Source organism: Ursus americanus, chromosome 33, assembly GCF_024610735.1.
Source record: "Ursus americanus isolate L20-20 chromosome 33, mUrsAme1.1.p, whole genome shotgun sequence".
Classification (NCBI taxonomy): domain Eukaryota; kingdom Metazoa; phylum Chordata; class Mammalia; order Carnivora; family Ursidae; genus Ursus; species Ursus americanus.
Genome location: NC_142159.1, coordinates 5,883,325 through 5,894,969, shown reverse-complemented (window position 1 = coordinate 5,894,969; position 11,645 = coordinate 5,883,325). Strand labels below are relative to the sequence as shown.

Genomic DNA, 11,645 nt, shown 5'->3' with positions numbered 1-11,645 from the left:
CTCTACATCCCCGCCGACACTCGGTATTTTCTGTGTTTCATAGCACTTATCCTAGTGGATCTGAGGTGGCGTCTCACTGTGGTTTTGATTGTACGTTTGGTGGTAGGAGTGATGCTGTGCAGCTCTTCATGTGCTTGTTGGCCACCTGCTGTCTTCTTTGGAGAAATGTCTGCTCAGTCCTTTGCCTGTTTTAAAGTCAGGTTTCGAGGGGCGCCTGGGTGGCTCAGTCAGTTAAAGGTCCGACTCTTGATTTTGGCTCAGGTTGTGATCTCAGGGTCGTGGGACTGAGCCCCGCAACCTCCGCACTGAGCTCAGAGTCTGCTTGTTGCTCTCCCTCGGCTCCTCCCTTGCTCATGCTTTTTCTCTCTTTCAAATAAATAAAATCTTTTTTTTTTAAAGATTTTTATTTATTTATTCGACAGAGATAGAGACAGCCAGCGAGAGAGGGAACACAAGCAGGGGGAGTGTGAGAGGAAGAAGCAGGCTTCCAGCAGAGGAGCCCGATGCGGGGCTCGATCCCATAACGCCGGGATCACGCCCTGAGCCGAAGGCAGATGCTTAACCGCTGTGCCACCCAGGCGCCCCTCAAATAAATAAAATCTTAAAAAAAATAAAATCAGTTGTTGTTGAACTGTAGGAATTCCTTATGTTTTTTGGGTAATGACGCCTGAACAGTACACGATTTGCAGATATCTCCTCCCATCCCTTAGGCTGCCTTTTACTCTGGTGACGGTCTCCTTTGGCGCACTGTTTGAATCTGATGGAGCAGAATTTATCTATTGTTTCTGTTGTTGCCTGTGCTCTTGGAGTCCTGGCCAAGAAATCATCACCGCATCCGATGTCATGAAGCTTTCCACTATGCTTTCTTATAAGATATTTATATTTTAGGTCTTGTGTTAATGTTTGTCTATGGTAGATTTCTGCATTTCCACTCTTGGCTTCTGGCCCAAAATATGACTTTCCTCCCCTTCCCCAAGAAACACTTGCCCCAGCCACGAAAAAGGCCATTGAAATGTAAGAAACCAATGCAAAAATTTATATTTTATTTGAATTCAAAAAATTTAAAATTGCTTTCAAATTCAGGAAAGTACCATAACGCAGGACCCCAGGGGAAGCCTCATATACAGAGACAGATAAATTAAATATATACACTGCAGACAAGCCAAGGAGGTGTGTAGATTGCATATGTACAGTACTTGGTGTTTTCTGAAAACCATATTTATACATTTTATTACATTTACAAAAAAGGCTTCCACTACCGTTTACCTACAATAATGAAAAAAAAATTTACACCTTTTTTTCTTTCTTTTTTGGTACTGTACAAACTTTGTATAATAAAAATATATCTCTGTACAAAAGATTTTTTTTGTTTGTTTTTGTTTTACTTTTTTTTTTCCCTCATGGGATGGTGGTGGGTATACGGGGCGGGTAGTGAGTGAAAGGCCTAGTCTGCCCCGGTTGCCTCCAAGCCTCTGGAGGTGGTGCGAAGATGCCAGAGGGGGGCACGGGCGATGACGCACAGCGGAGTACGGCCCTCCCCGCCCCCGCATGTGCTCCTCGGGCGTCTCCTGGGACTTCACAAGGGGACACAGGGCAGGGGGTGGGGCAGGGCTGGAGGAGGAGCCCGCTGCGTGGTCTGAGAGGAGTGAAGAACGGGGAAGGAAGCAGCCAAAGAACTTCCTGCATTTGTTTCCCAGGAAAGAGAGAGATGAGCGCGTGCGTGTGTGTCTGGGTTGGTCCTCTCCCGTCAAGCCCAGGGATGCGGTGACCCAGAGCAGGTGTGGGCGGCCATGGGTTCCTGCCATGGCGGGTCCCAGTCCCATCTGCTGGAAACTGACCACCTCTCCCTGTACTCCAGGCCATCTTGACGTTAGGCCGATTACTTCATTCGCTTAAGAACCAGATGTCCCGGCTACTCCACTCCCTTACATTTCTATCTGTATTCAGTGTGTGATACGAACATCTTAGGCCCGCGTGGCACACGTGCACAGGTGCTTAAGCCCAGGGGGACTTTCCCGAGGACAGAGAAAATGGCTCTAAATGCCACCATTTGATACCTAAACTTGTTAGTGTCCCAATAATACGTATATGGAATTCAGTAATGACCCAAGCACGATGGAACTCAAAATGAATCAAGCCCACTTGCGAGGAACTGGAGAGAATGTGACTTTCATTCACTCCATTCTTTTGATTCCGGCGTGCTCAGGTCCGCTGTCTGCTGTAGTGAGGGGCTGCCGGGAGCCAAGGGGCCAGCACCAGCTCCAGGAGGCCTGGGTACCGGGTCCTTTCCCCGACGCTGCCCGGGTGGAGAGAACAGAGCCTGCTAGGACACACGGGTCCCCTGCCTGGGCCACCAGCCCTGGCCACAGTTCCACTATAGAGATGCGCCTACTCCCCCTTGAATTTGGTGCCCCGTTAGACCTGGGTGGCTGGTGGCTGGTGTGGTGGACTTTGGAGTCAGACCCGCCTGGGTTAGCGTCCTGACTGCACACTTACTGTGTGGCTTACGTCTCTTCAACCTTTCCGGGCTTCTGTTTTCTCATTTCTTAGAGTAACAATTCCTCAATCTTGGGTGTTGTGAGGTCTAGAGATGATACACTGGAAGTGTCAGGCACAGAAAGAAACTCAACACATGGCAGCCATTTGTTTCTGGACGCCGGGGTAGGCTTGCCCTCCTGTACCAGCACCTTCCCGATGCCTGCAGACGTGGCCACCTCTGTCTGGGCCAGACTTGCTTGTTTTCTGTCAGTTGACAGCCAGACTTGACCTTGGACTCAAGGCCATATACCCGCTCCCCCTCCCCCGACTCATCCTTCTTTCCCCCTGCTGCCCGGGATCCAGAATGACTTTTTAACTCACTGGGTTTAGAACTCAATAAAATTCTGTTGGAAAAAATAAACTGCTTTCCAAAGTACTTCTTAAGATGTTTTTCTGCCCTTGGGGTACTCCTTGCTGTCACTCTCAGATGAGAACGTCCATCGGCAGAGAGCTGGCTTCTGCACACTGGCCATCTGCGTCCTCACACACGGCAGGTGCGGTGTGTTGGTTTCAGTGTGGACCGGGCGTCCTCCTCTTCACCCCTTCTCTGTGTTTGTGGGGAGCAGGGCATGGGGCATCTTCCACGCACATTTCTCTTTTTTAAGCTTCTGTGGTCTCTTCCATGGGACTCAAATGAAGGAGAGGCGCGTGTCTGTGCGCGCTCAGGCCCATACGCACACATGGGCACACCCACAAGGTGCTTCAATCCGTAAGCTTCCTTCATCCGTCTGCAGCCCCCCCTTCCTTTACTGCCCAAAGTCGGGGCCCAGTGGGAGTCTTCTCCGGGGTGGCAGGTGCAGATGGTGGCAGGGCGAGGGCCCAAGTCCCAGCAGTAGCAGACACAGGCAGAGAGACAGACGAAGATGGGCACCGGGCACTGTGCTCAGGGGGCTGACTGCCTGTCCCCTGGAGAACTGGGGACAGACAGATCGCACCAGAGATTGGAAACAAGAGAGGCACGGCCGGGGGCGGAGGGGTGGTGGCGGGGAGCAGAAGCAGGCGAGAGAAAAGAGGCAAAGCAAAGAGGGGTAAAGGGGAAAGAAGTAAATTAGTAGCCTTGATCTTTGACCTCCCCAGACTGAGGACGGGGTGTAGGTGGGGACACACATAGCAGGACACACATTTTCCCAATACCGTCTTTTTTTTCCTGGCAGTGTCGACTTATCCATGAGGCACAAGAGACCCAATGCTTAGGGGTCACCACACTTTCAGGGGCCCAGGAAAATGGTTTAATTTTAGTTTCTTTCAAAATCAGAAGGAAAAAATATGAATATGATAATAACGGGCATATAAAAGTGTGTCCAGACTGGATTATAGACATCTTTATAACACAGTTGTCAACTATCATGTTTAATGTATATTTTTTTAATGGAGGAAAAGGCCCATGAAAGCCACAACACAGCCCTCACTCACGGACCCCACAGGTCTCCATGATTTCCCTGCTTTGGGTTGTTCTTTTAATTTCAGCTGTTCTTGTTAGCCATCATTTGAATTTATCACCTAATTATTCATTTTAAACGTATGTGTGTGTTCAGGGTGGCTCTTCACACATTCCCTCCCTGGGCCGCGCAATGCTTTCTCGGTGTTTTCGCTGTGCTCCTCTCTGGGCCAAGCGCGGTGGGCCCCTTTCCAGAGCAGCCTCGCTGGAGAGCTGCAGGCTGGGTGGAATATTCTGAAGTCCCGAAGGCTGATGATGGGCCATGCTGAGGGCTGCTTAGATCTGGAGCCACCAGCGGCATGTGACCCGCAGGTGACACATTGTGCACGCAGGAGTGGGGACCCAGTGGAGCCCGAGATAGGGAGCAGGGGGTGGGGAGGGGCAGATCAGGGGGCATTCTGATTTCTCTCTTACACTGTTCAGTAATTCAGCAGCTCGAAGTGCAGGGTCATTACTGATCACCCATAAGGCCTGATTTATGCCATCAGAGGGGATTTTCCTTTTTCTTTTTTGCTTTCTATTTGTACGAGTTCTGAGTAGGAAAAAGTACAGAGGGATCATAAAGATTAAACCTCAGCATTAAGTGAGGAATTCTGGAATAATTTCTCCCCCTTCTTTAATGTTTGTTTCAGATCGATGTCAAAGGATGTGGAAAACTCAGTAAGTTAATTATTTGTGTTTAATAGTTGCCTCTGTATATTCTGAAAATAATTTTTATCTCTTTATGTACAAATTATGATAATACCTACAATTTTAAGCTTAGACTTAAGCCAGAGAAATAATCTAGAGGAGAAAGTGGACTCAGAGAAGGGAAGGGGGAATTGGAGACAGGGAAGGACTGTGTCAGCCCAGCTATTATGCTCAACGTGGTGGCTAATCTGACACGTCGACTCGACAGGGTTCCGGTCAAACACTACTAGCTGTTTGGTCAAATGCAGGTCTAGATGTTGCTGTGAGGGATTTTTTTAGGTGTGTTAACACTTAAATCAGTAGACTTTGAGTCAAGCAGATTACCCACCCCACAGAGGTGGGCCTCATCCAATCAGTTGAAGGCCTGAGAAGAAAAATTAAGGTCTCTGAAGAGGAAGGAATTCTGCCTCCAGATGGCCTTTGGATCAAGACAAAATCAACCCCTGGTGGAATTTCCAGCCTGCAGCCCTGCCCTGTGGACTTCAGACTTCCCAGCCCCACAATCACGTGACCCAATTCCTTAAACTCAATCTCCCCCATTTCCTCTATGTATACATACAACACACACACATGTATCCCCACCTCTTAGGTGGATATCCCTATATCGAGATATCACATGCGTGTGTCTTCCTGTGTGGACACAGATATGCAGATGTCACACGTGTGGTATGCGTATTTTATGTATGTGTTCTGCACACACACACGCACCTCTCTCTGGAGAGCCCTGACCGACACGTTCTACTTGGCTGTCGTGCCAAGCCCATGGCTAAGAGCACAGTCTCTGGAGTCGGCCCGCCTGGGACTGCATTCGGCCCCTGCTCCTTACTAGCCGTGTGATCTTGGTCGAGTTCATTCCTTTTCCCGGACCTCAGTCTTCCCATCGAATGGGGATAAAGACAGTACCCACCCCGGGGGGGGGCAGTCCCTAGCTCAGTGTCTGGCACACAGCAGTCCTCCGCGCACGGCCCTGCCGCCCCCCGCCCCCCGCGTCTGTAGGTGGGGGTGTCCCTGTGCACGTGCCGCCCGCCCCCTCCTCACCGGCTGCCGGAGGCGGGCTCTCGGTGGCGGCGGCGGTGGCAGCCAGGCCTGGTGGCTATACCGCTGTACACACTGTGCTGACGGTGAACTCCGCCTCCGTGGCCATGATGTCTGTGGGCTGGATGTTGCGGTCGTACATTGGGTTCTCGAATGTGGCCCGAACGTTCGTGTTCTCATGGCCAGCATAGCCATTGAACGGAACTTTGGGTCTTCTCCTGGGAATAAGACGGCGAGTGACCAAGACAAAGAGGGGGGGCTCAGGGTCTGAAGGGGGAGAGGGAGGGGGCGGGAGCTTGTTCTTCCTTTCACAAGGCCCCAGGAAGGCTGTGTGTGTGTGGGGGTTGGGGTCAGGGATGGGGCCCGACCCCCTCCTGCGCCCCCCCATACCTGTGCTTGTAGAGATAAAGCACAAAGCCCGCGATGATGAGGGCGATGAAAGGCACCAGGATTGCGGCTGCCACCGAGCTGCTGTTGGAAGCAAAGTGGCGGCCGATGGACTCGGGGTCGGACTCCAGCAGCCTGAGGTCTGCAAGGTCACAGAGCAGAAACCTTAGGTCACAGAGACGTGATGTGTGAGGGGACAACCCCGGGGCGGTGTGGCCGCGGGTGGGGAGGTCCTCTCCTGCAGCCCAGACACCGTGCCAGCTGCCTTCCCCCCCACTCAAGACAGTCCCCCGGGAGAAGACGCCCCACATGGGCTGGGCAGGTCACACGCAGAGGACCGTGTTCAGTCCCGGGGAAGGCAGTCTGCAAGAGAACCTAAAACCGTGTCACAGCTTCAAAGGGAGCCGCCTTCAGAAGTTTTGAAACTTCTCTTGGCCATAGAAGCATTTAATCAGATAAAACCTTATGAGGAAGCCAAAATACAAAACAGGTGTGGGTGGACCTGCTGGGGTGGTCGTGGGAGGGGAGGTGTGAGCTGCCTCGGGCGGGTCTCCCCTCCTCCGCTGTGGCCCTCCTGGCACAAGGCTGGGAGGGCTCAGGGGAGCACAGGGAGACACGCGGCCCGCTAAGTGGCCCACCTCGCCCCGGGTGGAGGCTCCAAGAGGGGACAGGTCTGCCTCGGGGGACAGGGAGTCAGTTGTGAAGCCTGTGTCAGGCTGAGGGGCCAGGGGACCTGTCTTCAAGTACTTGAAGGGCTGCTGTAGGGAAGAGAGAGAAATCTTACTCCATGCTCCGCACAAGGGCGAGCTAAGAACTCCTCCGGGGGAGGAGAGTGGGAATGACAGGGAAGCAGATTTCCACGAAGACAAGGAGAAGCTTCCCGAAGGTCACAGCTGCAAGAAAATGCAGGCAGGGCCCCTGGCAGGGTGGTGTCAGCACTCAGGTACACAGAGCTGACTCTGGCGCACCCATGACTGCCTCCTGTCTCCCCTCCCACCGCCTTGGAGAAACCAGGTACCCTCCCCCGACCAGAGTCTGAGGCTCTGGGTCAAGGTCCGTCTCTGAAGGGAGGAGACTCGATGCCCATGACTGCGGCAGGCAGGGTAAATTTGCCAGAGAAGAGCCACCTACCAGGACTGCTCGGGGAGAAAAAGGACAGTGTGAACAAAGGCACCCTTGAGAACCCCACATCGGCATGGGGGTGTCCGTGTGGTGCCCAAGGGCTGGTGGCTGGTGTTGCTGGGGGTTGTATCTGAGACCCAACCTCCCGTAAGCTGGGGCTCTCGACTCCAGGCCTGGCCATGAAACTGTTTGGCAAAGGTTGAGTGTATTAAGTGTATGTGCTTGTTTCTGGGGACGTATTCCATAGCCCTTATCAGAATCTCAAAGGCGTCCATGACCCTCAAATGGTCAAGAACCCCAGGATTTGGCTGTGAACTTCACTCCTCTCCCCCTGGCCCCAGTACACAAGTGTCTCCCTTCCAGGGGACAAATGCTAGTTATAGTTACCAAGTCTTTGAAAGCCGAACTGCCCAAAGCCTTGGCCCTTGACCGAGCCTTGGTAGATGAAGGTGCCTCCTGGGGACTCCGAGGAGACCTGTGAAGGTGAGGGCAGAGGCCGTGAGATGGGGGCATGCCAGGCAGAGTCACACGCCCTCCCGGCGTGTGCGGGCAGACTCTGTTGTCGCCCCGGGACTGCGGTGCCGGGGGTGGGGCGGGCGCCCCGGGTGCTCGTAGGAGGCGGGGAGGAGCTTCATGGTCTACTGGTCCAATCACTTCATCTGTGGGGGCCTCTCACTTGTCAGGTGTGAGTTACAACAGTACCTGTGCGCAGGGTGGCGGTGAGGCCTGCGCGAGCTCCCGCAGAGAGGGCACTGAGGACACTTCTGGGCCTAGAGAACTGTTAGCCGTTATCACCGTGGTGAAAACGACTCAAGGGCCGCTGGAACCCCCGAGCCATGATTCAAGTGTACCCAGCAGACTGAACACACTTTGGACGGTTCATCACAGTTCCAACAGCTACTAACTGGAGGAGGCAGTTGGGGATGGAAGTCTTCTTGGCTCATCCGTCTGGTCCCTGCGGATGTGCCCTGACTCCTCAGCTCTCTGCTACTCTGGCCACCGTGACCTCCCTCCTTCCCACCCTTCCACGTCCAGCATCAACAATCCGGGACAGGGAAGCCACAGATGTGACACGTGACACTATGCGCAGTTCCCCTCCCGTGAAATTGGCAGGGATGGGCAGACGAGCATCCGTATGGATCTGCGTTCTGCCTTAGGAATGCCCTAGAATGTGGTAAGGCTTTCCCACAAGGGAAGGCAAGAAAGCCGTATCTTCTCCCCTGTGTCTTGGTCTCTCAGGCTGTGCTAAGTCATCTGTAATCACATCCTCAAATGTGAGCGGATATTTGAAGTAGTCTCCGGGGACCCACTGCCTTGTCCCATATCCTGGCACACGCCATTACTCCAGCTTGCTCGAGTTCACTCTTACACCACTGTTCGGGTTCCTTGCTTCCTGCTCGAACATCAGAAGCTACTCCGCATCACTCAGATGTGCCAGCCCTCCGGACACTCAGCCTCCTAGCCCCTTTATCTGTTCCTTTACCCACTTCACTAGCAGATGAGGACTTCCCTGATCCCAGTCCTGGCCCCCAAGAAAACCTCCCAAGTTTTCATGTCGATCCTACGCATTTCCAGTCTCTTCTTCACCCTTCCCTGCCTGTGATCTGGGAATCAACGGCGGGGCAAGGGCACAGGGAGGTCAAGGACTGAGATTTTGCCGTACTTACATGCCCATCTAAAGCCCAGTGACCGTCTTTGAACTTGTTCACAAAGATCTCCACAGGCCCTGTAATCTGGTAAACCTGGAGCAGGAGATGGAAATCTTCTTTCTTGTAAATTCCTGGGAGAAGGGAGTTCAGAGAATACACGAAAGATCTGGACAAATCTGCAAACCCACATTTGCGTGTATGTGGAATTTCGTGTGTCGATGTTGATGTCAACATTGTGCGCATGACCTCCAGGAGGTAAGCGTAGTGTTGCCTGTCAGTCTGTGTGGGCTGTGAGGGCACACAAGAATGTGTGCGTGTGTGTTACAGACAAGTGGGTTTGACCTGTGTTTGTGACCCTTCAAAGACACGTACACATCAGAATAAAGCGAATATGATTCTGCATACGTTAATGTGTCCGTTAGCGTATTTCGTGGGTGTCAGAGTGCACGAGGCATGTACGTGGGCTTCTGAGAATGTCTTTTCAACTCTGCCTTAGAGCAAATGAGTGAACCTGTTGTTTTTGTGTGCGCTCCCACGAATGAGTGGGCATGATTGTATGTGGGCCGCGTATTAATGTCTACATCCGTTCACTCATGCATTCCTTTGTCCATCTCTTCCAGAAATGTTTGCTTTCTGAGAGATTTAGTTTTCCTGATTATAAAAAGATGGAAAATTGGGGGAATTTTGGGAAATGCAGAGATGCAGGAAGAAAAAAGAAATCATTTCTGATATCACTAAGAAATAGTCACTGTTAACCTTTTGGTGGAATTATTTCCAAATTTCTTTCTTTTTTTTTTTTAAGATTTTATTTATTCGAGAGAGAGAGTGCATGAGTGGGGGGAGCTGCAGAAGGACAGGGGGAAGCAGACTCCCTGCTGAGCAGGGAGCCTGATGGGGGGGCTCAGTCCCAGGACCTTAGGATCATGACCTGAGCCTGAGGCAGACGCTTAACCGACTGAGCCACAGTCACCCCCCAGTTTTCTTTCTTATGAATATAATATTTCCTTTAAAAACTGGAGTCACATTGTAAATGCACTATGGTAGGTCCATTTGCCCCCAAACGGACACACTATTTTATCTAGCAGATGTATTATAATTAATATATCCATTTTGTTGTTTTTGGACAATTTTCTCTTTCCAGTTTTTATGTAATACAAATAGCCCTGTAATGTGAACATCCTTTATTCAGGAATGTTTGACTCCCTCCATAGCTATTTTTTATGATAAAAATTCTTAGAAATAGAATTAAATGGGTTCAATAATTTTCAGGGATCTTGACACAAACTGCCAAAGTGCTTTCTAGAACTGTACTATTTGACACTTTGACCACCAAGTGCATCAGTGCCTTCACTGGACCTTGACCAGCATTAACGTTTATCACTTAAAAAAAAAATCTTAGTGCGCAAGTGGAAAATGACATTTTCTGTTTATTCTTAGCTTTTTGATTACTACTGAAAAATATTTTTTCTTTTGTTAATTGACTGTATTTTGGCTTCTGGGAATTTTCTGTCCCTATTTTTGGTTCTGTTTTAGGGATTTCAGTCTCTTTTCTCTTTATTTAAGTCTTTTTCTGTTCAAGTTATTAATGTTTGTCATCTAACCATTTCCTTTTAGTCCCTGGTGATTTTATCACGCAAACAAAGATGAACAGACACTTTCTCCTCCTCCTGCCCATCAGACAAGTCCCTCCCCCAGGACATGAGGTTCCAGTGACAGTAGACTTGTCCTTGTAGAGGGCGTGTGCCCGCCCACTGCCCATGCCTACCACACCCGGGCTTTCAGAGGGGTGGTCTGCTCCTTACCAGCCAAGTGCACCTCCACGCCACTGTGGTCAATCATGGTGGCATTGACCTTGCTGTTGACAACTTGGAATCCAGTCACTCTGAGCATGGCCGGCTGCTTCTTCCCCTGGTACTCATAGGCCCCTTTCCATAGGGAGTTCTTGGCAAAAACATCCCCAGGAACTGGAGGAATTGAGAAACAGATGTGAGAGGGACTGAGGCCACCTGGTGGCTGATTCCAGTTCACTCACTGAGATTGTTTTCCCCAAAGCTTCACGTGGGAGAGGATGATGGAGTGCTCTGGTCCTCTTGTGATCCAAAATGGAACTTGAACTGAATATGCTGCCAACTCTAGTTTCCTTCTTATATAACACACATGCTAATGTGGTAAATAAAAGCATAAAGTTCAAAAAAGGATATGACAGTCTATAATAATTTTGCATTGGTTGGGCCACACCTGTAGTTATGTGCCCAGGTCTGAACATCGCATTTTGAAAGAGACAATACCTGTGTTAAAAAAGTAACAATTTCCAGGAACTTCCCTGGGGAGGACCTGGGTTTCTGTGTCTGTGTGACTACACACTGGCCAGTCCTGTGCTAGGGGGATTGTGGTAAACAATGGCTCCAGAGCTCGAAGCTCTGGATGTGTTTCTGGAAGGCTTTGGACTCTTCTGGATGAGGTTTCTGTTTCCTTCAGGCTCACTTCCTCTTGACATTTGTCAGGGGTGGGTAGTGGGTGGAGGAATCTGTTTGGCTCTGTAGACAGTTTTCATACCCTTTCACTGAGTACTCGGAAAGTCATGTGCATGTTTCTGGGTAACTAGGTAAAGAAATCCACACCAGTTTCTTGAACTGAAGATCTGGATCATACCTACCAGAAGCTTGGGTGAGTGGTGGCTCCCGGGCAGTGTTGATGGGTCTCCCACTAGGCCGGACCTCTGCTGGGGAAAGAGAATGGAAGAACACAGGTTCAGCCTCTGGTCTACACTCTATTGGAAAAAATAA

The 11,645-nt window shown here is 50.8% G+C and overlaps 1 protein-coding gene across 1 annotated transcript in view; it reads right to left on the bottom strand.

Annotated features, from left to right (window-relative positions):
* Window positions 1–1,055: 1,055 nt before the first annotated feature.
* The window catches only part of CSMD2 (CUB and Sushi multiple domains 2), a 571,607-nt gene continuing 561,017 nt past the window's right edge, over window positions 1,056–11,645 (bottom strand). Inside the window, exons 65-71 of the mRNA XM_087858682.1 lie at window positions 11,516–11,581; window positions 10,662–10,823; window positions 8,878–8,990; window positions 7,598–7,685; window positions 6,092–6,230; window positions 5,705–5,919; window positions 1,056–3,452 (exon numbers count right to left, since the gene is read on the bottom strand). Coding sequence (XP_087714808.1) covers window positions 5,760–5,919; window positions 6,092–6,230; window positions 7,598–7,685; window positions 8,878–8,990; window positions 10,662–10,823; window positions 11,516–11,581 — 728 coding nt within the window. The 3' untranslated portion in view covers window positions 1,056–3,452; window positions 5,705–5,759. The remainder of the gene's footprint in view (window positions 3,453–5,704; window positions 5,920–6,091; window positions 6,231–7,597; window positions 7,686–8,877; window positions 8,991–10,661; window positions 10,824–11,515; window positions 11,582–11,645) is intronic.